Raw genomic sequence first — 27,368 nt, forward strand, 5'->3', positions numbered from 1 at the left:
ACGCCTCCTTACACACCACAAAACGGCTTGGTTAAACTTTGTTGAGAAGCACCAAACATGGGACGTAGAAAAGTGGACAAAAGTTTAGTTTTCTGATGAGAAAATATTCAACCTGGATAGTCCAAATGTCTTTCAGTGTTGCTGGAACGATAAGGAGGTTCCATCATGATCTGGGGTGCTTTCTCCTTTCATGGAACAATGGAGCTTCAAGCTATACTGGGTGTCCAACAGCAGCTGGCGACATGGGCATGTTGGAGATAGCATTCTTAATGACTGAAGGCCATCGCTTGAATAAAAATGACTGAATCTTTTAGCAGGACAAAGCTGCAATCAACAATGACCGCAGGACAAAGGACTTTTTCGTGGCGAATAACGTGATTCTTTTGGACCATCCAGCGTGTTTGCCCGAATTGAACCCCTTTAAAAATGTTTGAGAATGGATGGCATGGGAAGTCTATAGAAATAGACATCAATTCCAAACAGTGCATGATCTTCGTGAAGTCATCTTGGAATAGCATTCCAACCAACATTCTGCAAACTCTTATATCAAACATGCCAAAGCGAAAGTTTGAAGTTATTCGCAATGACGGCTGTGCAACACACTACTGAGACCTTTTGTTGGGCATTTTCTACCTTTTAGGAGTTTTTTTTGATATGGTCTTAAACTTTCGACCAGCTTGTATTTAGACTAATTTCATAGTGTTAACATTTTCCATATTAAATGCTGAAAAAGTGTTTTTTTTATTTTCCCTTTTCTTATTTTAATATTTCGAAGCTCCACTGAAATACATGGTTGAGATTAACAGAGCAAATGCATATTTTATCTTTATGTTCATTGCCCTTAAGATTTTGGCCAGCAGTGTATATCATTCTAAGAATGTACTGATTGACACAGACTTTCAAACTTAAAATTAAAAGATGTGCAAAAGCACCATTCCTAATTGCAATATAATATTCACATGTAATTAAATCAATATTATCATATTAAAAATAAAATCCAGATATTATTGAAATTATCTCTAAAGTTTAATGAGTAACCTAAGACTTAGTAATTCTTGAAACAAGACATATATAACTACAAACTTGAAAGTGAACAGAAACCTTTTAAAAACTTCTCACCCAGTTGAATGGTGTTTAGGAATTCACAATAAATTAAAAGTTTTCGGTAACTGACATTCATCTCAATACTTTTCAATAATTCATACCCAACTGATAAGTTACTCTCTCAAATGGATGCTTCTTAATTACTTAAAACAAGGCGAATTGTTTGAACAATTAGATTATAACATAGAATGCAAATCATTGAGACTTATCTTTGGACAGGGACATAGCCAGAAATGGCCATTGAGGAGGGTTAGTTTGAGTGTTTGACACATGCGCCGCAGGCGTGAAGCCATGCTAGGGGTTCGTGTGGCATGACCTCCCAGGGAAATTTTTTAATAAAAACGTAAAAGAAAACCCTGAATTATGCATTCTGAGACCACCTACTTAGCAAATTTCAGAATGGCACACTGAGGTGTTTGTCTTATTTATTAATCATAAATAAATATATAGCCCTATATATATATATATAATATATAACTTAAAGTTATCAGACCCAGCAAAGTAGGCTTACAGTCCTGTCATCAACATATAAAATCTATTTTCACTCAGGAGAGTGCAAATATATGTATAGTGCCTATAATCTGTATTCAAATATCATGGACAGTATATGTTCAGATTCACTGGTTTCAAGAATTAACTTCCCAGATAAGCAGTGGGTGGCACCGTGGCGGGCTGGCAGCACCATGGCACTAACTTACTGCCTTTGGCGCCATCTATCGTGAATCGTTCACTATAGGTGGCGCCAATGGTACTGTGAATGTGATGTTGACAAACATGTTGTCAAGCCTCAAAAAGCAAAAGACACTGCATGGGTTCTTTAAACACATTCATGAGGCTGAACCTGATCAATCTGCTGTAGCCAATCAGATTGAATCATAATTGTCAGAGTCATCACCTTGGCCAATGCTACCACTACCACTTCAGGTCCAGTCTGAGACATTGAAAATTTCATTTCTGGTGATGTCAGCATTGGTAAACAGGTAAGTCGACTCCTCATAAAATTAATTTTGTATTAAAAATCATGCAAACACTCTGCATCGTTGGCTTTCACAGTGGAGATGGCTACTCTACAGTCAACATGCAAAGGGTTCTTTCTGCAAGTATTATTGTCTTTTTGCTCCTGATGGAAATCAGAAATTGGGACAACTAGTGAAATTTCCATACACAAACTGGAAAAAGGCTGTTGAATACTTCATTGCACATGAATTGAAATAGTATTACCAAGATAGCAAAAACAAAACTAACAATCTTCTACAGGTCGTAAACACAAGTTCATCTCTGCACTTCAGCTTGATGCACCTTACAAGCAAGAAATTGAACAGAACCGGCAATATTTAATGCTTATTTTTAATATTGTATTGCCGTGTGGGAGACAAAATTTAAATATGAGGGGGAAAATATGATTCTAGTCCAATGTTTCTTGGTGAAACTGAGGAGGAGCCCATCAATAACTATGGGAATTTTTGAGTACAAAGAGAAATGCTACGTATCTGAGTTCTTAAATTCAAAATGAACTCATCTACGCCTGTAATACTCATGTTCTTGATGCTTTGGTTAACAGGGTAATGCTGCAAAGTGTTACTCAATATTAGCTGATGAAACAACAGATATTTAAGGTTTTGAACAGTTTTTGCTGTGTGTTAGATATTTGTATGCCAATGCCAACTCTGTTGCAATAAGAGAAGATGTTTTGCAATTTATACCTGGTTGTGATGTGACAGACAGAAACTTGGCTGGTTTTATCATAACCAATCTGACAAAATATGGTAGTAACATGGCTTACCTGCGAGGACAAGGATACGAAGGGGCTACCTCTATGAGTAAGGAATTCAATGGTGTCCAGAGACAGATAACTGATTATTTCCCAATTGTACCCTATGTACACTGGAGTGCTCATTTCCTAAACTTGACAATTTCTGATACTTGTAAAGAAATTTCTGTGCGAAATTGCATGAGAGTAATTTCTAAAATTGAAAACTTTCTCAATACAACCAAACTAAAGCACGTTTTGGCTCTTTCGGTAGAGAGTGAAGCACCTAAATAAAAAAAAAGTTTGAAAGATCTCTGGAATAAGATATTTATTAAAATACTAGCACTTCAAAACGTGGCATAAATATTTGTTTTTTACGCTAATTTTCTGACACTTCGTCAAATTTAAAAAATTAGTTGGGCTCTATAACAAATAAAGATTACAAAGATTAAAACAAAACATAATAAAACGTGACTACAACGTACTAAAATGGAATTTATCCTTGTAATAAATATCAACATTTGTTTTCTTGTTCTAAACACAAATTCACATAACTACGTTATTATGTTTTCCCATCACATGTATCAAAACCGAAGTTTTAGTACCGTTAGCCATGTAGCTTATCGTAACGAGCTAAAGGTAGAGAAACATTTTTGTGTGTGGTACATGTTTCTGATAGAGATTGTGTTTAACCATTCCATCCATTAGCGCGCAGATAACAATTAGATTGTTTCATTTATTGAATTATATTACCTCTTGAAATACACTACTAAAATATAATTGTTAGTAGTCTATCCTAGATATATTTATTGTCTCCTTTTTTAACTTGTATAAATCAATATCCAAGTCGTTTCATAAAGTTTTATTATTTCCAAACATTAAGTTTATATTTATTTACATCTTATATTTAAATTTTAAATTATATTTTTATTTCCTTCACTTATTTCTATTTTAAGTTTTTTAATATCATGTTAATTTCAAGAAATTATTATTCCACGTTTGAAAACCAATATGCATAATGATTAGTTTGTGAAAGAATAAAAGTTTTAAGACACTGAATCAATATCAATAGTTCAAAATTGTTGTAAATATCTAGTTGTCACACTCTGGACTTTCACAAATGTGATTAACTATGACATTTTTAAATCAGCCAACAGTATCATGTAAATATTCTGAATTTTCTTTTTATTTAATGTCATGCTACCAACCACCTCAAGTGCTATAAAAGTACCGTAAGTTTGTCCTATACAATTAAGGTTATCCTGAATTGAATGACAATCTAAAAATTTATTATTACTTCTATTTCAAATCATGTTAAAAACATCTAATAAACAATAATCATAACTCAGTATTTTATAGTTTAAACATTACCTTTTAATGATTTATATTAACTATAAAGTATTTATCCAGTAAATGGTGACTCATCAAAATGAATGAAGATTTAATATCACACCTTTGTTTATTTGTCTGTAACTATGACAAAGCAGATTTTCTTTATCTCCAATCTTTACTAATTGACCCTATCAATTCAACAATGACTTTGCAAATCTAGAATGTATTTCAAACATTAAATAATATTTTTAGGATTTAAACTGGTTAGAAATATATGACTCTCGTCTCGGATTTAACTAGTAAGGTGAAATAAACGAAACTAAACCAAAATATTCATGAAAGTCAAAATATAGGGCTACATTAGACTAGTTTTCGTGTGTTAAGACTAAATCCGAGATTTCGTGGTTTGTAACCGTCTAATGCGGAAAATGTGTTACACATATTATGGACAAAGTACAAAGGTGACAGGAGAAACTGTTCTTCAAGCATACAATAGTCCAAAAATAAAAGAGTACATTAATACCATGGTCTCTAAGTCATTAGCTCTACATTATTATCCATCAATTACCTTTACCGGAAAATTCTAAAAACTACACAGAATATTTAGCGTTTACACCAATCACCAAAATGTTAAAATTTCTCTCTATCTAAAATGTTCTCTTGATCAGTTTTATGCTATAAAGTTCTCTTTAAGTAGACTAATATTCAACTTTTCCATTACGTTAAACAAAGAAACAAAATTGCTATACAGATATCATTCTAAGATTGCCACAGACTTTCAAATCTAAGATTAAAAGATGGGCAAAAGCACCATTCTTAATTACAATATAAAATTCCACTCTATTCAAATTAATATAAACACATTAAAAATAAAATCTAATTATTTCTGAAATTATTGTAAATTATGTTTTAAGTTTGATGAGTGACCTAAGACTTAATAAATCTTGAAACAAGACATTTATAACAACAAACAGAACGACTCCATATTTTAATAGTATTATCCCAGTCAGTGATTGTCAAAACTGAATAGAAAACTATCAAATACTTCACAACCAGCGAACTGATTTTCAGTAGTTCACAACAAGTTAAATGTTTTCAACAATTCATACCCATCATAATACTGTTCAACACTTAACACTCAACTGAATAATTCTGTCAACTTCACAAAAAGTCAAAACTGAAAGCTCTTCAAGAATGTTTTCGTTTCAAACTTAAATGAGTTTTTCTTCATAGTTCGTACTCTGTGAATATTTTACCAATGCTTCATACTTAAGTGAAATCTTTCCAACACTTGAATGTTAACAAGGTCTGAAAGTACATGAGACTAAATTCAGGATATTGGGTGGTAAACGAAAGTGTGTCACTGTGTCTACTATAACAAAGTTAAAAATAAAAACATGTATTTTTATTATAGGAAATAACTCGATCGTTTAACTTGAAAAACTATAATTTAATACCGAAAGTGTACCGCCACAAAGATTCCGAGTTTACAGGAAATTGCAGAAGTACACATGTTCAACACAGTTAATACACTTATGTGTTTACCAAGAGTAACATATCTTCGTCGATCTTTCCTCGTTACATTCTATGACAGTTTCGCAATAACCACAGAAAAAACAAATTTATAGATCTAAAAACGAACTTTTTTATTGCGCATTGTATCATTTTCTATTGTTGTACTTTGATACAACACCATATTTATTTGACAATGACTTTACAAATTTCAAATAAGTTTCAAAATTAAACTGGTGTTTGTGTAATTTGAACTGACGATAAACATCTTTTACTTTTTTCTTTTACAAAAATGGTTTGTTTGTTTTTTCACTTTCGCGCAAACCTACAGTAAGGCTATCTGCACTCGTCGTCCCTAATTGTGCAGTGTCAAACGAAGGCAATAGTCATCACTAACAACCGCCACCTCTTGGGATACTCTTTTACCAGCTACTCTCTCACCTTAATGCTTCTTCATAGTTAAAACAAAGTGAATAGTTTCAACGATTAAACTTTTACATAGAATGCAAGTCAACGAGACTGATATTTGGAGAGATAAAGAAAGATATCACAGCTTCTGGTATTAGGAAAATCAAAATATTTATATACTCTAATAAAGAATTAGATATTGTTACCCCCAAAAAATACACTTTACTTCCAAAGGTGTTCGACCACGAAAACATGGAATTCAGAAAGCTAAACGGATTGTGTTCCACTTTTATAATTTACTAAAAGTGTTCGTGTTCAGAGTATTGTGGCATTTATAAATTTCACAGAAAAACATTGTTGTAGAACTTTTCTCCCACAAATCCTAAAGATTACGCGGAAATTGACGTTATAGCACTAAGCAACGAGATTAAATCACAAGATTCGTTGGTTCACTTTAAAAAAAAATTTATAAATGTTGTTGAACTGAATAATGACGATCAAATCCCACTATAAAACAAAAGATTGTTGATGTGTATAGCTATCCTTCTCTCTAGAAATTTTAGGATATTGTTATATTTATAAGGCATTTTAGTATTCTTAAGTTACTACAAACATTTAATTCTTTAAGTAACATTGTGTCAAAGTAGTCAACTTCAGACTAAATTTTATCTTTAATTAGGCTTATGATTTTTAGCTGTTGTGTATAGTGTCAGTCATATAGTCGGCCTAATGAATACTGGCACAAAGATACGTTATGTTCTGGAGGAATAGGCTTATTTCTTAAATATTCTTTATTTACTTGAATCAACGTTTCAATATTACGACTTTATCGGAGATGTTGTAGAACAGATTAGTCGATCAAAATGTTTTGATAATAATTAATGTTTTATTTAAGTTTGCTTTACGTTCAAATTCCGTTTCATGCTCTACAGGCCTAAATCTAAAGAAACAAATCTAGACTATAGCTCCAACGCTTACTTATATTTCCATAATGGTGTGAAAACAAAAAAATGACATATAAATGACATGTACTAAAAATATAAGGTAATTAAGGAATATTATATGTTGTGGTATATTTTATCTATATTTTGTTTTATAATTACTATGTGTGAAGTCAAAGAAATGACATCGTAAGTGTAATTTTTTAAGAATATAATTTATGTGTTTATGTGACATACAATCTGGAGTAGAAAATTCTTTTATTCTCGCGTATTAATTCACATTACGTACATTACTCTCACAACATATAGGCCTAGTAATACTTTTGTTTTCAAAATTTAGTTCCCCTGAAAAATACATACTTTACTGTAGAACAACAAATCTTCGTAATATTCATATTCATGTTTAATATAAATATGCATTATTATTTCATGCGTTAATAGAATGTAAAATTCTACCGGATATTTCTGTTTCTTGGGCTGTGTTGTTTCTACAACCTTAAAATTATAGCTGGCGCAAAATTCCTCAAGTTTGTTATAATAGTAGAATCACTAGAATTAAATTATCTAATTTTTTGGAACTTTTCTCTAAAGTAAAATTATTACATTATATTTGTAATGAAAATAACTTAGATACCTATAATAATACGCAAGTAAACAGTTACTGACGCTCCATTGTATCGTAAGCTATGATCGAACGTTTCAAGAAGAGATGGTACCTTTTTATCCGGCAGCAGCCTATGACGAAATAAGGCCTGTCATGGTCATGTGGTTAGTGGACGCTACTCGAAATCCGATCGTCACGGGTTCGAATCCCCTTCATACTAAACATAGTGACCCCTTACAGCCGTGTGGGTGTTATAACTTTATGGTCAATCTACTGTTCGTTTCATGTAATCTAAATAATGGTGTAACATTTGTTGTAAAATATCTTGATTCAGCTTTGTTAACAACTGGTACCATTTTATAAGTTACAGGTTAAGTTGCTTGTACATTGTCTTAAATTCAGTTGTCAGTTTATAGGATAAGTTTTGTTAAAAATCGAAGTCTTGGTATATAAATATTTAGGTTGGATATAAGTAAATAACAAACATTTTTTAGCAAATCAAGAAAGAAAACTAATAGCGCATGCCCACAGAATCCAATGGACAGTTGATTATAGCCTACTTTGTTGAGTGCTCTATATATGTTATTCTAAATTCGGTACACCATAATTCTAACAATAAGACTGGTGAAAACTAGTTTTGTGCACCACTTTGCTTTCCTAGTTCAAAGAACACCGTTAACTCATGACCTCTCTTCTCTGTTAAAATTACAATTTTACACAGTACGATATCACTTTAGTTTGGTTATAGCTCTAGTGTTTAGCTGCAACAATATTATAGCTAGTACATCTTGAAGTACAAGTACAGTATTATAGTAAATGTTTGTATTAGATTAGTATATTTTTAAAATACGTAAATACATCTGTCTGACACACGAAGCAGTTTACTCGCAAGAGAAGTTCCACTGATATTATCCTGGATAGTAGTTGTAACAAGAAAGCAAATGAACCTCTGGATAAAGGTGAAATGACAATCATAAAATGAATCCTGAAGCAGTACAACAATAGTTGGCGGGAACTCATGATAACTAGCTGCCTTCTTTCCAGTTGTTTACTATTAAATTACAGACAGCTAAGGCAAACAACACTCGTGTAACTTTAAAGATTAAAAATAAATACTGAATATCAAATTGAAAATTTGAAATTTCTCATATTATTTAAAATTACACTGTGGTAATGATGATGAATTTTGATACAAAAAATCCGTGTGTTTTTTTTAAGACACAAACTGTGCGGTAGACTTTTTGCACTAAGTATTGAAAAAATAGAAGTCCACATTCTGATATTATACGATGAAGAATACTGGTGACCGATGAATGTTCATACAAGAATTTCATGTAGTTTATTTTATTAATTCAACATCACAACATTGTATTCCTAAAAGCCACTGTAGCTTTTTATATTGATTACTCATTCACAAATCTAATGGTGTTAGTCTGTTGATGGTAAAAAGATTAAATTGAAAAAAACATTATAAAACCAATTAACATTTTGACTTCACTATGTTTGATGTATCTAGATAGCTAATTGTTTAAATAATTATCTATCATCAATTAAACATTTAAACTTTATATAATCACATTTATCAAATTGAAAAGAGAACCAACATACATTAATCCGTATTCGGTTTGGTATAGTACTAACCGTCTCTCTAGAATACAGTGAATTATATGAAAAATACTTATTACACTTTTAAATTACGTTTTTCATCTTAAAATTAATTTTCTGTTGCTGTTAACTCATGCCATCAATTTACGAGTTTCAGTCAAATAATTCACCATCATTAAAATTTCAGTAGTATGGGATTAGTCCTTTCATCTTTAACACTCACAAGTAACAGTACATTTATCCTTTCCGTCTTTACAACACTGAGAAGTGTTACCCTTGGAGTTACAAACACATTTCATCTTTCCGTCTTCACAGCAACAAGTAACGACACATGTACAGCAGTTATCGTCTCTCATCGTTTCACCTATATAAAAAATTTCAGGAACACTAAGTACAATAAAAATTGCTGCTTAATTTGGTTTTCAATATTACTTATGTATTATATTTGTTACTCAAGTCTTTCAATGGTTTTAAAACTTATGTTGTGACCGATACTCGATCGTATAATCTGTTTTTGTCAAAAATGGACCTTTTACAAAATTAATTTACAAAATTAAAGGTACGTCTTAAATAATTACAAAAACATGTGTGAAAATAACACTTTCTATTTCGTAGAATTAACACTCGTCTGTTGGATGAAATGCAACATCTAATATTCAGATTTAAGATGACAGCATCATCCTGAACTGATAAAAGTAGATCAGTTCTGTTCACTGACGTAAAATATGTTTGGTCAGTTTCACTAAATTTCGAAGCGGGACAAACATGTGGGTGGTTTCTTGACATAATCATGTATTTAAATAAACTAACTATTCATTTTGCAACCATAAGTAATTTACTTTTTTGATAAGCGTTTTGTAACTCTCCTTTCTAAAATAATTACGTTACGACAGTAACGAAACGTATAGAAATAAGTAAATAGTTACTGATGGTCCGTGTGTCATAAGCATTGATCGACAGTTTGAAGTAGAGAAGGTGCCTTCCCACCGACGCGAGCCTTTGTTACATAAAGAAATTAGAATATGTTGCACTTGACGAACCCTAAGCTCTAGGGTGTTAGTAATTTTCGTTCCATGTAATATAAATATCGGTCTGCAAGTTGTTGTAAAATATCTTGATTCAGCTATACTAACATCTAGTATTTTACACATTATTACATATTTAATTTCGCTGTTACCAGTTTAAATGTTACAGGCCTAGACAGCGCTGGCTCATGACCTCTATTCTCTGATCATATCGGTCAGTTATCAAATTGTACTAGGTACGATATCACTTTGGTTTGGTTATAGCTCAATATTTAGCTTTAACTATGTTAGGTTACATGTACATCAGTTTACATCTAATATATGTAAGGGCATCTGTCTGAGACATGAACCAATCTACTGGCAACGAATTCCACTGTTAACTTTCTGAATACTAGTTTTTTGCTTTAGATTAGATAGAACTGTGGATAAAAAGAGCAACGGTAAATACAATTTCGATCTTCAAGGTGAACCAGATCATATCCACAATTACTGGGTAGATTAGCAACAATAAAAAGATACTCCATAAACATCTGTAACTTTCTCTTCTAATGAAATGACCCCGTTATGGCCACAATGTAAAACGTTCGACTAGTAATATTTGGGTCACCGATTCCAGTATCACTTCCACACAATATCCTTTACAATTTCATCGTGGTAGTGTTTTATGTGTAGGTTAGTCTTACAATTTGTCGATGATGACCGGTTGCCTTCCCTCTGGTATTTCCCTCGTAAATCACAGAAGAATAGTAGAGAAGTCCTCGTGTAGTTTAGCGCGAATATGAAATCAAGTGAACAAATAAATAAATATCTGTCAGTGATAAAAGAGCATAGTAATTTTAAATTAAATCAATTTCCTGTATGGTAGTAGGGATAATATATTAAAATTATGTGTTTTGTTTGTACGCAAAACTGCATACAAGTCTACCTGAACTTACCATCGTGAGGATCGAACTCCATATTCTGATATTATCAGAATAAGGTTACTGCCGATTCAATAAGACTTTTATACAGTAGTTTGGTATCATCCTTGTTTTATTAATTTAACATCGTAAAATTATATTCTTAAAAATATTTTCTATAGTTTCTTGTATCGATTCCTTTGTCACGAATTGGTTTTAAGACGTTATAAAAATCCAATAGTACCCGTCTACAGAAGGTATAATGATTAAAGTTTATCCTATATAATTAAGGTTATCTTGAATTGAACGACAATCTAAAAATTTATTATTGTCTCTATTTCAACTCAAATAAAAGACATCTAATAAATAATAATCATAACTCAGTATTTTATAGTTTAAAGATTACCTTTTAATGATTTATATTAAATATAAAGTATTTGTTCAGTAAATGGTGACTCAGCAAAATGAATGAAGATTTAATATCACACCTTTGTTTATTTGTCTCTAACTATGACAAAGCAAATTTTCTTTATCTCCAATCTTTAATACTTGACCCTATCAATTCAACAATGACTTTGCAAATCTAGAATATATTTCAAACATTAAATAATATTTTTAGGATTTAAACTGGTCAGAAATACATGACTCTCGTCTCGGATTTAACTAGTAAGATGAAATAATCAAAACTAAACCAAAATATTCAGGAAAGTCAAAATATATGGCTGCATTAGACATAGTTTTCGTGTGTTAAGACTAAATTCGAGATTTCGTGGTTTGTATCCGTCTAATGTGGAAAATGTGCTACACATTTTATGCACAAAGTACAAATGTGGTAGTAAAAACTATTCTTCAAGCATACAATAGTCCAAGAATAGGAGAGTACATTAATACCATGGCCTCTAAGACATTTGCTCTACATTATTATCCATCGATTGCCTTCACCGGAAAATTCTAAAAAAACTACATAGAATATTTAGCGTTTACACCAATACTCAAAATGTTAAAATTTCTCTCCATGTAAAATGTTCTCTTGATCAGTTTTATGTTATAAAGTTCTCTATTGAGAGAAACAATGTGTATATGTGTATATACACGTCCAACATAACAGACAATAAAAGGAGTCAAGGTAATAACAGTATTTATAAAGCTTCTAATATTCAACTTTTCCATTACGTCAAACAAAGAAACAAAAATGCTGAACAGATATCATTCTAAGAATGCACTGATTGACACAGACTTTCAAACTTAAGATTAAAAGATGTGCAAAAGCACCATTCGTAATTACAATATGGGCCCAGCATGACCAACCGTGTAAAGGCGTGCGACTCGTAATCTGAGAGTCGAGGGTACGCATCCCAGTCGCGCCAAACATTCTCGCCCTTTCAGCCTTGGGGGCGTTATAATGTGACGGTCACTCCCACTATGCGTTGATAAAACAGTATCTCAAGAGTTGGCGATGGGTGGTGATGACTAGCTGCCCTCCCTCGAGTCTTACACTGCTAAATTAAAGACGGCTAGCCCAGATAGCCCTCGAGTAGCTTTGTGCGAATTTCAAAAACAGAAAAAAATAATTACAATATAAAATTCCTCTGTATTAAAATCAATATAAACACATTAAAAATCAAATCAAATTATTTCTGAAATTATAGTGCATTATATTTAAAGTTTGATGAGTGAACTAAGACTTAATACTTATTAAAACAAAACATATATAACAACTAACAGAACGACTCCATATTTTAACCCTACTGTCACAGTGAGTGATTGTCGAAATTCAACAGGAACCTTTTCAAAACTTCACACCTACTGATTTTCAGTAGTTCACAACAAGTTAAATGTTTTCAACAATTCATACCCATCTTAATGCTGTTCAAAACTTAACACTCAACTGAATAATTCTGTCTACTTCACAAAAAGTCAAAACTAAAAGTTCTTGAAGAATTTTTTCGTTTCAAACTCAAATGAGTTTTTTTTCATAGTTCGTACTCAGAAAATATTTAACCAATGCTTCATACTTAAGTGAACGCTGTTCAACAGTTGAATTTTAACAAGGTCTGAAAGTACATGAGACTAAATTCAGGATATTGGATGGTATACGAAACTGTGTCACTGTGTTAACTATAATATAGTTAAAAATAAAAACATGTATTTATATTATAGGAATTAACTCGATATTTTCACCTCACAAATCATAATTTAATACCGAAAGTGTTCAGCTACGAAGACACCGAACTTACAGCTTATAGTAGAAGTACACATGTTCAAACAGTTAATACGTTTATCTGTTGGCAGAAGTACACACGTTCAAACAGTTAATACACTTATCTGTTATCAGAAGTACACATGTTCAAACAGTTAATACGTTTATCTGTTGGCAGAAGTACACATGTTCAAACAGTTAATACGTTTATCTGTTGGCAGAAGTACACACGTTCAAACAGTTAATACACTTATCTGTTATCAGAAGTACACATGTTCAAACAGTTAATACACTTATCTGTTATCAGAAGTACACATGTTCAAACAGTTAAAACACTTTTCTGTTATCAGAAGTACACATGTTCAAACAGTTAATACACTTTTCTGTTAGCAGAAGTACACATGTTCAAACAGTTAATACACTTATCTGTTAGCAGAAGTACACATGTTCAAACAGTTAATACACTTATCCTTTTTATAAATGAAAGATATCTTCGTCGACCTTTCTTCGTCCAATTCCACCTACAGATTTTACAATGACCATGGAAATAACGAACTTATAGATTTGAAGACGACTTCTGTAATGCGCATTATATTATTTTCTATTGTGGTTTCTATTTATTAGTTGGTAACTTTAATTTAGGTGGAAACTTTCGTGCATTACCATATTAATTCAATAATGACGTAAAAATGTGAAATAAGTTTCAAAACGAAACTGGTGATTATGTGATTTGAAATAACGAGAGACATGTTTTATTCTTTCTTGTACAAAAATGGAAAAGAAACAGAACATTAAAGTACCATGAAAAACCATGAAGCCTCATGTAACATGTAATTAGTGTGAAAACACTAAATCAGAAGATTCATGGTTCATTTTCAAGAAAAAACTTTTCATATCAAGATAAACTATAGAATCGATAATCAACTTCCATTAATATTAAAAAAAAAATTTATTGATGTTGATGTTGGAGATTTGTCTTTCTATAATATATTGGTTAGGATTTAGAATGATAGCTAAATTATGAACGGCTGTATGTAGTTAGACCTGTTACAGCTTTACATAAAAATTTATTTAAAATACATCGTGTGTAATTAGAACCACTGAATAGTATAAACATTCACTGATATAACCTAATATGAATCCCACTCTGTCTTTGTTGTCTAACGAATGTTTTAGGCGTAAAGGGTGAATAAAATAAACTTCTAAAAACTTTTATTCAAACCTGCCGTTTAATCCACTGTTATCTTTCACCCGAGTTTTTCTCATTATTTCTTGTGGAAATATAGTTATATATAAAGTACTCTCTTCGAATACCTTCAATAATACTCATTTGCACAAATACACAATTCGTGTTACCATCAGGATCTTCTGGCCAAAAATAAAAAGTTCATTAGCACAATGAAAATAATCTTCTCAAATTAAAGCTCAAGAATAGATGTAATTATAAGTAATCTGTTGAGAACATAACGATTAACAGGTGCTGTTGTTGACATTCATTATTTGTATTATTTGTTTTCAAACAACAATTGTTCAGGTCACTTGAAAGGTTTCAGATAAAACACGACTTGAATCTAAGCTCTAAGAATTTTAAGATTTTATTATTTTCATCAGGCCTTTTACTTTAATTCTTAATTTACTGCAGATCTATAATTCAAGTTATTTTGAGCCAAAGTACTTAACTCGAGTGTAAATTTTATTTTTAACTAGACTTATGTTTCTCAGCTCTTGAACTGTAGTGCCTTTTTGTAGTACTCTTGCATAATACATCGTGCAGATATGTCACGTTGTGAAATAGTGGGTTTATTTCCTAAATGTGCTCTTATCCAGTGGTGGCGCCAGGGGGGGTTGGGTGGCTTGAGCCCCCCCAAATAAACCAAGTCCCCCTCAGCCCCCCAATATTCTTACCTACATATATTCATAAAATATGGAAAACACAGTCGCGGTTGTTGCTTAACAATTAACATCAAAGAGACATAGATCTGTAGAACTCAACGTCTTCATTAAGACGGAAATATGTGTCATGTGTCCCATAGCAACATACTGAATGTACTGAAACTCATGTGCTGTATTGTTGCTCCCTGTGTAATGCCATTCTATCTCGAGCTTTGACGAAGATTAGACAACCACGTTTATTTCAAGTTACAACAGAACAGGCGCATTGTTTTGAAGTAATATTGACTATAAACACAACATGATGAAACTAGTTAGCCTGATAGGGACCTTACTTTTCCTCAGAGTGTATTAACTTCACATAATTCGTTTCTGCTATGTAAACTATATATTTATGTTATATTACTTTTGATTTGTAGCTTTACTCTTAATGGTATATTAAATGTTCAATCTAAGCTAATCTTGATTTTCTTTAGTATTATGTATTACCTTGGGTGGAAATTAGGTGACCTTCCTCTTTTACATATATTCATATTTTCATAAACAGATTATTTCTAATTTGTAATAATGAATAATTAATCAGAGTATGAAAATGCAGTTCAAAATAGCGCGCCTTTCTGAAATATACCTTGTTATTTTCATTATTATAATTTACCATCTATACTTCATATTGATGGCATTTTGGAAAGCCCCTCCACAGTTTACCTAAGCCCCCTTTAGCCCCCCCCCCTACGAAAATATCCTGGCGCCGCTACTGCTCTTGTCAACATTTTATCGTTATTCGTGTTTTGTTTTTGTTTGCTTTACGTTTAGAAGAATACTTTCTCGGCTGTTGGCTTTTCGTTTCGTCATCTTCGAGTAATGGTGTTTCTTGTGAACGTAACACCTAAACCCGGCATGGCCAAGAGTGTTAAGTCGTTCGACTCGTAATCTGAGGGTTCGCATTCCAGTCGCGCCAAACATGCTCGCTCTTTCAGCCTTGGGTGCGTTATAATGTGATGGTCAATCCCACTATTCGTTGGTAAAAGAGTAGCCCAAGAGTTGGCGGTGGGTGTTGATGATTAGCTGCCTTTCCTCTAACCTTACATTGCGAAATTAAGGACGGCTAACGCAAATATCCTTCGTGTAGCTTTGCACGAAATTCAAAAAACAAAACATCCTCTTCTGTAATATTGTAAAGTATAGTGAAATAGAGAATTGTGGCATTTACCCATTCTACAGAAACAAAAGAATTGTCATCGAACCTTTCTCCTACAAATCCTAAAGATTATACCATCGACAACGTTATAGATCAAAGCAACGAGATTTTTTATAGCAAATTGTATTACCTTCTCTTTTCACATCTAAGAATGACTAGATAAGTTTATATCAGCTGTAAACTTTGGTACTTAACTTACACATTCAACAACACTTAAATTTCAAACTTTTTAGCATAAACTGGTAATTGTGTAAATTTGAACTAACCACAAGTTTGTTTCACTCATCTTATTTTCATGAAATGCAAACTGCACCAAAAAGTTAAACACACCACAAAAATCTATGATATAATTATGTTTTCAACAACAAACCAAAAATAGTTTTAATCTAGTGACAGACCTTTCTTTAAATGAACAAGATATCACAAAACAAAAAAATAATAAATTTAAAATAAATGTTTGTAAATTATATTTTTATTATTATTTCTGTTTTAAAACTAACTTCTAAATCTTACCAGTGTTAACTATTGTTTCTTTTTATCTGCGAACTATGTATCTATTGTCAATGTTTTTTTATATATAGTGATAAACCTCCATCGACTCAATACTTTAAAAGTACCATAATCGTACACTATACACATAACGTTATGCTAAATTATACGATAACCTAAACATTTATTATTCTCTCCAATAAAATCAAGTGCGTAAAATTTCTAAAATGCATCTCAAATACAACAATCGTAAGTCCATATCGTATAGTTTAAACATTACCTTATAATAATTTAGATTAAATGAAAAGTATTTCTCCATTAACTGATGACTCAGCAAATATATAAAGATTTAATATGACCCCTTTGTTTATTTGTCTCTAACTGTGATGAGGCAAATTTTTGCTATCTGTAGTCTTTAGTACTCGACCCTATCAATTCAACAATTATTTTCAAATCTAGATTATATTTCAAACATTAAATAATATTTTAGGATTTAAACTAATTAGAAATATATGGTTCTCGACTCAGATTTAACTAGTGAGGAGAAATAAACAAAACTAAACCAAAAATTAACAAAAGTCAAAATACGAGGCTGAATTAGTCGTAGTTCTCGTGTGTCCAGACTAATTCCTGGATTTTATGGTTTGTGACCCTCTAATGTGGAAAATGTGTTACACATTTTATGGATACAGGTGCAGTGCAGAGGTGACAGTAAAAACCTAATGTTCAATCATACAAGAGTAGTACAAACACAGGATGGTGAATTAATAACCCTGTTCTCTAATCCATTAGTTCACATGAAGGATTTTTACAAAAATAAAAACAAAGAAATCATTAAAGTACCCAGGACGAAATATCAGGCCTTATGCATCACATGATCTCTGTGACAGCACTAAATCAGAAGATTTGTGGTTCAAGAACGACCTTTATAGCTGTAAAGGAAGTACAACAACAAATCCGAAATCCCACAATTCTTTAAAAAAAATGTTTGTTGGTGTTGGTGATTTGTTTTCTCTCTCATCAGTTAGCTTAAAATTTAGGATGGCAGTTAAGTTATGAACAGCTATATGTAGTTAGATCTTTTGTATTAAAAATAATACGTGTGTAATTAGAACCCTTGAATAATATAAACTTTCAATGATTATTCTTGGTCTTATTTCAATGTAGCACAGTCCTTAATATTATTTTAACAGTTTCGGATTAAAGACGATTTAAACCTACACTCTAGTCTTTCATGATTATATTTTTGTCCTAATTTCAATGTTACCACTTATTATTGTGTTAGGAAAATATGGTAATTTCAGTTAAAAATTTGTACAATTCTTGAAAACTACGCCTAGGGAACAATACGAGAGATTTTGTGTGAGAGATACTTTGTATGACTTTTGATGTGTCTATAGGTTGGCGACACATGTTATGAATAAACAACTAACATTTCATTCAGACAAAAGAAATATTACGAGTAGGCATACCCGCAGAACACAATGGACATTCTTTCTGCCTAACATTTAACTAAGGCAGGATAAACTGGGTAAACAAAGTTCACCTTTCGTTTTAACATTACCTCATGACTTTCATTTCAATGATAGAAGTAGACAATTAGAAATTCAAATGCACCACAGTCACGTTCAATGAGAAAACTATAATCAATATTATCCCATCAAAAGTTAAAATTACCATAAATCTTATTTTAAACATAAATTTGAAAGTTCCTGAATAAAGACATTTATTAATCAAAACAGAATGGTTAAGTTACTTTTTCTATTAACCACAATAATCGATATTCGACATACAACTGAAAGTTTTCAGCACTCCACACCATTTAATGTTTCTCAGGAGTTCACAAGCAAAAAACTGTTTTCAATGGTTCACATCATTCTCAATACTTTTCAACAATTCATACCCAACTCATAAACTATACTCCCAACTGAATGCCTTGTGTGACGAGGATTTGAACCCGCGACTCTCAAATTACAAGTCGAGTGTTTTAACCTCCTGGCCATGTTGGACTGAGGGGTGAACTAAATGTGTTCCTCTTGCGTAAATAATAATAGTGTTCATGTTCAGGGAGTTGTAACATTTATCAATATTACAGAAGTAAAAATTATCGTCGAATCTTTCCTCTCGAACTTCTAAATCCTGCACTATCTATGGTGCTATACACATAAGGATCTAGATTATTATTATATATTTGTTACTTTCAATTTTTGTCTTTAACAATGACTAGATATGTGTCTACCAGCTGTATATCTTGGTTCTACACAATACCACTTCAATAATTATTATATAAATTTCAAATTTTTTAACATAAACTAGTAATTGAAGACGGTTTTCCATGTGATATCACTGACCTTCCCCTGGTAGCGGGACCACTCACTCTGGTTTTAACTATACCTATTCCCTTGGTTACTTCCAATTTGCATTGTGTGTTCTGTCTGCATTTTTCACCACTGTCTTCCGAGACTTCTTCTGAGCTTCCACACCCATAACATACTTCGAATCTTCAATTATTTCCAAAATTTGAACTACAGTGAATCATGAACTCCTGTGCGAAGCCTTCTTGAAATATATTCACAAAATTCTTCACTTTTTTTGTCTCACGAAAAAAAATACTATTCACGTGATCAGGCTCATAAATATATAAATAAATATTAAGTGGAAACTTTACATTTACCCGTGAAGTCCTGCTATCTATTGAATACAGAAGACCTATGAAAATTCGACTTTAAAATCGACTACCGTCGAAGTTGGCAGCGAAAGAGTTAATCGGCAACTTTATGTTCACTGCGAAGTTTGGTACTTGACCATACCAGTTCAACAATTACTTAATATATAAATTTGGAATTCTTAAAATGTAAAGTGGCAATTGTGGAACTTTGAACTAATCACAAGTTTGTTTCACTCATTTTTATTATAATATACAAACTCCACAAAAAATTAAAACCATCATTAAATCCAAGAAGCCTTATGTAATTAGTGAATCAAAATTAAATAGGGAAATTCACGGTTCATTTTCATGAAAAGTTTTACAGTTGTTGGTGAGCTATAAACATCACGATAAAATCCAACTATTCGGTCAAGCATAAATATGATGGTTTTGGTGATTTCTATTCCATGTTATTAGTTATCCGAAATATGGAATGGAAGTTAAATTACGAACGGCTATATGTAGTTAAGCCTTTCTTAGCTTTACGTGAACATTAAATTAAAATTAACACTTGTATAATTAGAATCTATGAAGAGTGTGGCCTTTCAATGACTTTTCGTCACCTTATTTCAACGTGACAGTCTTTACTGCCTAAGCAGATTGTAAGGCAGAAAGGATGTATAACATTTTAAAACGTTTTATGAAATATGTCAGTTTATTATTTATAATAGTTTTATTCCTCACATCTTATGGAAATATAGTAATATCAAACTTTACGATGAACCTTTGTAATCAGGGTTGTTTTGAATTAAGCACAATCTGACTTTTAAGTTCAGATTAAAGACGGTTTTTAGCTAAGCTCTAGGAATTTTAGGATTTTATTTTTATAAGGCTTTTCAATATTTTAATTTACAACTAATCTTTTTTTTTAAGTTACTTTGTGTCTTAGTAGTAAACTTCAAACTATATTTAATCTTTAAACTTGTGCTTCTCAGCTCTTGGAGTATAGTCGTGAACATATAGTAGACCTAAATAATATTGACGTGGAGATACGTTATGCTGTGGAATAGTAGGCCTACTTCCTAAGTATTCTTTAGTTACTTGAATCAACGTCTCAATATTACGTCTCTTTCGGAGATGTTGTAGAACAGATTAGTAGATCAGTCGGTTTAAATAAGAATTAATGTTTCTGTTAAGTTTGCATTAAGTTCAAATTCCGTCACATGTTGTATAGGCCTAAAACTAAGAAACATTATCCAGACTATAGCTCTAACCTATAGTCATCTTCACGTAATGATGTTTTCGTGAACGTAAGCTCCTGCTAATATAATAAGGTAATTATAAAATATTAAATACAATGGTAGCTTATTGTTACAGTTTAGTTTATAATTAATTAAAGTCAACAAATTACTTGTTAATAATCTTCGTTTCATGTAATGTAAATAACTGTCTACATGTTGTTGTAAAATATTTTGATTCAGCTCTAATAACTTGTAGTTAACAAATTATGAAATATATTTAATATCGTTGTTTCCGCTTTTAAAGTTAAAAGCCAGGACACCTGTACATTGTATTTTATGTCTTAAAATCCCTTTTCAGTTATAAACTGATATACTTTGTCTTGAAAATCCACTTCTTGGTTGCTTTCCCAGTACAAAGAACAGCATTGACTCATGACCTCTTTTCTCTGATAGAATTGGACAGTTATTAAATTTTACTGAGTACGATCACACATTGGTTTGGTTTAGCTCTTGTGTTCAGCTTTAAACATATTGGGGCAAGTAAAAGTTGTATTGTAAGTGCAAGTACATTATTAATGTTACAGGTACATTATTTTATTTTTAAGATATGTAAAGATATCTGTCTGACACGAACCAGTTTATTGGTAAGAAAAGTTCAACTGTTAACCTCCTCCTGGATAACAGTTATAATGTGAGAGAAGATGAGCTACTGGATAAAAGCAGAATTACGAACATAATATAACAAGCTAAACTGTACCACAAACATTTGCGATAATTGAGGATGACTAGCTGCCTTCTATCTAGTTTTTGACTGTTAAATTAGAAATGGCTAACGCAGACAGCCCTGGTGTACATTTGCGCGAGATTCAAAACAAATTAAAAAGATAAACGATAACAAGTAACTATCAATTATCAAATTGACAGTTTAGATATTTTACACCTAATTTCAGATTCCTCTGGATGATCAAAAAGAATTGTTATACAAAGAAACCATGGTGTTTTTTTAAGACCCGGATCTACACGCTAGTCTATCTGAACTTAGTAACGTTAGAATAGAACTCCACATTCTGATATTATAAGATGAAGGCTACTGCTAACCAAAAAATGTTTGTACAAGAGTTTCATGTAGTCTATTTTATTAATTAAAGTTTACAAAATGTTATTCTTAAAATACACTATAGCTCCTTATATTGATTACTCGTTCACATATCTGATTGTGGCAGTCTGTTGATGTTACAAAGATAAAATTGAAAAAAATATTATAAAACCAATTAACATTTTGACTTCATTATGTTTGATGTATCTAGCTAGCTGATTGTGTAAATAATCATCGATCATCAATTAAACATTTAAACTTTATATAATCATATTTATCAAATTAAAAAAGAACCAACATAGATTAATCCGTATTCAGTTTGATATAGTACTAACCGTCTCTCGAGAATACAGTAAAATATATGTAAAATACATATCATATTGTTACACATTCAAGTTACGTATATCATCATCAAATTAATTTCCTTTTGCTGTTAATTCATGCCATCAATTTACGAGTTTCAGTCAAATAATTCACGATCATTAAAAGTTCAGTAGTATGGAATCAGTCCTTTCATCTTTAACACTCACAAGTGACAGTACATTTATCCTTTCCGTCTTTACAACACTTGCAGTTACAAACACATTTCATCTTTCCGTCTTCACAGCAACAGGTAACGGTACAAACGCAGCTGTTCTTCTTTCTGGCTTCAACACAATCCTGACATGACTCCTTCTTACAGTCTGGACTACAACGTGTATCTCCGCATTCACAAACGACAGTAACTGTACATTTGTTTTTCCTCTCTTTATCTTCTGTACAACATTGAGATGTGTCATCCTTACAGTTACAGACGCATTTCATCTTTCCATTTTCACAGCGACAAGTAACGACACATGTACAACAGCTGTCGTCTTTCTTTGATTCACCTATATGAAAATAAACTTCAGTTACATTTTACATACAATAAAAAAAATATCTGCTTAATTTTTTTTTTAAATTATATATTTATTACTCATGTCTTTTAATGGTCTTAAAACTCGTGTTATCAGCTGTCACCAATCCTGAATCGCATCAGCTGCTGCTTCTTGTCAAAAATACACCTTTTAAAGATTAAATGTACAAAATAAAAGTATTCCTTAAATAATAAGGAAAAAATGTGTTCAATATTAATAGATGGCTATGTGTAGTTAACTAACAAATGGTTATGTGCATTTATCTCTTTACGTAAAATTTGAATATTATTACCTTTCAATGATTCTTTCTAGGCCTAATTTATTGTCACGCTGGTTTTTTATTACCTAACAAACGGTGTCATGCCGACAGTGAACATAATTTATTTTCAAAGTAAATAATGAAGAAATATGTCCAGGAACAATCGCTAGTTAATTTTTATTACTTGAGCGTTGTTATTTGTAGAATATTAAAATTATTATAAACGGCACCAAATTCTCAAGTGAGTTATAGCGTTAGAACTATATCACGTTATATACTTTTGTAACTTTGCTAACTAAAGTAATTACATTAGAATAATAACAAAAGCAAGATAGAAATCTATAGTAATAAGTAAGTAAATAGTTTCTGATGCTATGTTTTGTCGTGAGATACGATCGATAGTTTGAAGTAGAAATGGTGCTTTCCCACCCAGAGTGCAGCCTATGACGAATCTATTTCGCATAGAGGAATGAGAACCTGGTGTACTTAACGAACCCTAAATTCTCTAATTGTTAATATTCTTCGTTGCATATAATGTAAATAACGGTCTACAAGTTGTAAAATATCTTGATTCAGCTCTGATAACAACTACTATTTAACACATTATAACATACATGTAATTCTATTGTTACCAGTTTAAATGTTACAGAACTAGCCACCATTGTACATAAAAATGGGTCTTATGAAACAATTTGTCACAGCTCTTGATGAGGAGTCTGCAGCATCCAAGTACCTTCGAGACTTCTTACCTAAGCTGTTTGAGGTCAAAGCTGGTGTCTTCATTGGACCACAAATAAAGAAGATCCTGGAGTGCACCGAATTCCTCAAGAAGATCAGTAGAAAGGGATAAAAAGCTTGGGGCAGCTTTGTCGCAGTGGTTCGGGGATTCTTGAGCAATCACAAGGACGAAAATTATGTGGAACTGGTTGAGGTTCTGGTGAAGAACTACGTTAAAATGGGCAGCAAGATGTCCCTGAAAGTCCATATTCTTGACGTTCATCTTGATATGTTCTCAAGGAGAATATGGGAGCATACTCAGAGGAGCAAGACGAGCGCTTTCACCAAGATATACTGGATTTTGAATGCCGCTATCAAAGAGCGTATAATGCAAACATGATGGTAGACTGTATTTGGTGGTTGAAAGTGGTTTACATTACAGTCGCAAATCTCGAAAAACTACTCACCTCCAAACATTCTTGTATAACTTTAGTACAAATACATGTAAATCTTGATTTATATGTTTTATTCAGATCTTATGTAAATGAAAATGTGCAAATTTGCCCGTTTTTAAATAGAAAATAGGTTAATTTCTAAATTTCATTATCCGGGTCACAAAGGCATAGTTTAAAGGGAATAATGGCCATTTTCTGTACTTTTACAACATAAGCAATTGAGAAATTACACATACTGTCCAGGAGCGAAATGTATGTTACATAGTGTTATATATCAGTTGTTAGTTAATAAGATAATATTCTTTAACAAATGGCTTTATTGGTATGTAAATTTGTAGGTTTCCCGAATTAGGTAAATAACAAAAACTTTATTTACACAAATAAAAATGAAAGTTAAAAGCGCATACCCACAGCATTCCTTTTCTACCCAACTTCACATCAGTGTTTCTAATATTGTTATTCTCAGTTCAATACAACCTGATTCTGAACAATAAAATTAGTGAAAACTAACTTAGTGCATCACCTTGCTTTTCTCTTGTCGACGAATGGACAACGTTGACTCATAACCTCTATTCTCTGATAGCATCGGTCAATTATCAAATTGTACGTGGTACGACATCACTCTGGTTTCTTTATAGCTCTATATTTAGCTTTAATTATATCAGATTAGAGCTACTGCGAGTTTAATTGGAAGTGTAAGTACACTATTACAATTTATATTAAAAGTATATTGGTTTTTTTTTAGTATATGTAAGGGCATCTGTCTGAGACATGAACCAATCGACTGGTAAGATGAATTCCACAGTTAATCTTCTGAATAGTAGTTGTTGCATTAGAGCAGATAAAACTCTGGATAAAAAGAGCAACGGTAAATACAATTTCGATCTTCAAGGTGTACTAGATCATATCCACAATTACTGTGGTAGATTAGCAACAATAAAAAGGAACCTTTAATGGTAACGAGGTTAAGGTGTTCGACTTGTAATATTTGGGTCACTGACTCGAATATCACTCCCACATAATATTCTTTACCCTTTAATCGTGGTTGTGTTTCAAATCTAGGCTTGTCCAAAAATTCATCGATATGGGAATAGTTCAAGAGTTCAAGATAAGTGATGACCGTTTACCTTTCCTCTAGTTTTTCGCTTGTAAATCAGAGAAGAACAGTAGAGACAGTCCTCGTGTAGTTGTGCGCGAATATCAAAACAAGTAAAAAAATATATTAAATAACTGTGAGTAAACAAACAGAGCTTAGCAATTTTAAATTAATTCAAGTTACTGTATGATAATAGGGATAATATATTAAAATAATCAGTTTTGTTTAGACGTAAAGCTGCATACAAGTCTACCAAAACTTACCGTCGTAAGGATCGAACTCCATATTCTGATATTATCAAAATAAGGTTATTGGTGATTTGATAAAACCTTTATCGAAAAATTTCGTAACATCTTTGTTTTATTAATTCAACATCGTAAAATTATATTCTTAAAATTTTCTTACATCGATTTTTCAGTCATGAACAGCTGTTTTTTTTAAAGATAAGACAAAATAAAAATCCAATAGTACTGAAGAAATACGTATTAAATTACAACGTATATATTAAAGTAACTAACACGTTAACATTAATATTTTAATTATGCTTGATTTATTTAGCTAATTATATAAATAATTGTTAAACCATTAATTATTATATATATTTTTAAAGTTTATATTTCTCAAATTAAAAAAGAACCAATATACTTTCATCGCTATCCAGTGAGATAAACTATTAACCGTCTCTCATACAGCAAATTATTTGAAAAATATTTACGTTAACGTTACATATTTAAATTACGTATGTTATCATAAAATTAATATCCGCTTATTAATCCGTACCATCAATTTACGTGTTTCTCCTCAAACAATTCACGAACATTGAAAGTTCAGTAGTATAGGATTAATCCGTCCTTTTTCAACACTGACAAGTAACAGTACATTTATCCTTTCTCTTCTTACCTTCTTCACAACACTGAGAAGTGTTATCTTTACAGTTACAAACACATTTCATCTTTCCGTTTTCACAGCAACAGGTGACGTTACAAACACAGCTGTTCTTCTTTCTGGCTTCTACACAATCCTGGCATGAATCCTTCTTACAGTCTGGACTACAACGTGTATCTCCGCATTCACAAACGACAGTAACTGTACATTTGTTTTTCCCGTCTTTAGCTTCTGTACAACATTGAGATGTGTCATCCTTACAGTTACAGACGCATTTCATTTTTCCATTTTCACAGCGACAAGTAACGACACATGTACAGCAGTTATCGTCGGTCTTTGTTTCACCTATTTGAAAATAAAATGAACGTGATTACACTTTTCATACAATAATAATAAAAATATATATCTTAACAAGAATTTTTTTAAAACTTACTTATCTCTTAGTACAATAACTTTTAAGCTGTCACTGTTCTTTAATGGTAAAGTAGAACTTGCTTCTTCTTGTCTAGATAGATATTTTAAAACGTACGTGTTCCAAGTGAAAGATACGACTTAAATAAACAGAAAAAAACAACTCAGTTCTGTTCGCTGAAGTAAAATACGTGTGGTCAATTTCACAAAATTACGTATACGGAACAAAAAAATGTTAGTAATTTCATACCTTGAAATGAACTATATATGGTGAAACCACAAGTGATTTACTTTCTTTGAAACAGGAACAAAACTTCTATATTTATATTCTACTACAATCAGTCTTGTTACATTTCACATATGTGTTTAAGGAACATACTAGTGTTACTACTCTCCAACACTAAATTTTAACATTATCTTACATGAGTAGTTACTTGATTGTGGACAAAGAAATAACTTACCAGCCTTTTCCATCTTCTGATTAATTCTACACAACTAACAACTCCCTTTATATTAAACTGTTACGTGTGTCACAGTAGTAACAATTAGCTTTCTTTTCTCAACAACCTCTATTTATTGAGACAATTCTTAGAACATTATGTGTCGTGTGAAACTTTCAAGATAATTCAGCGGTTCGTGCGCAGCACCTTGAACGATCTGCTACAAGACAATCAGTCATCACGTGCATTATCTAATCGTGTTTGTAGA

General features: G+C 31.8%; 1 protein-coding gene across 2 annotated transcripts; it reads right to left on the reverse strand.

Annotated features, from left to right (window-relative positions):
- Positions 1 to 9,076: 9,076 nt before the first annotated feature.
- Positions 9,077 to 27,277, reverse strand: LOC143251186 (uncharacterized). 2 transcript variants are annotated; one of them, XM_076502600.1, is made up of 3 exons: positions 27,122 to 27,277; positions 26,265 to 26,594; positions 9,077 to 9,620 (listed from the first exon to the last, which is right to left on the reverse strand). In XM_076502600.1, exons 1-3 carry the CDS (start codon positions 27,132 to 27,134, stop codon positions 9,469 to 9,471), a joined length of 495 nt encoding a protein of 164 aa, XP_076358715.1. In that variant the 5' UTR covers positions 27,135 to 27,277; the 3' UTR covers positions 9,077 to 9,468. The 2 variants fall into 2 exon arrangements, with proteins under 2 accessions (XP_076358715.1, XP_076358714.1); XM_076502599.1 differs by lacking the exon at positions 9,077 to 9,620 and adding an exon at positions 21,965 to 22,810.
- Between the last annotated feature and the right edge of the window lie 91 nt (positions 27,278 to 27,368).

This window comes from Tachypleus tridentatus, chromosome 5 (genome assembly GCF_004210375.1).
Source record: "Tachypleus tridentatus isolate NWPU-2018 chromosome 5, ASM421037v1, whole genome shotgun sequence".
Taxonomy (NCBI): Eukaryota; Metazoa; Arthropoda; class Merostomata; order Xiphosura; family Limulidae; genus Tachypleus; species Tachypleus tridentatus.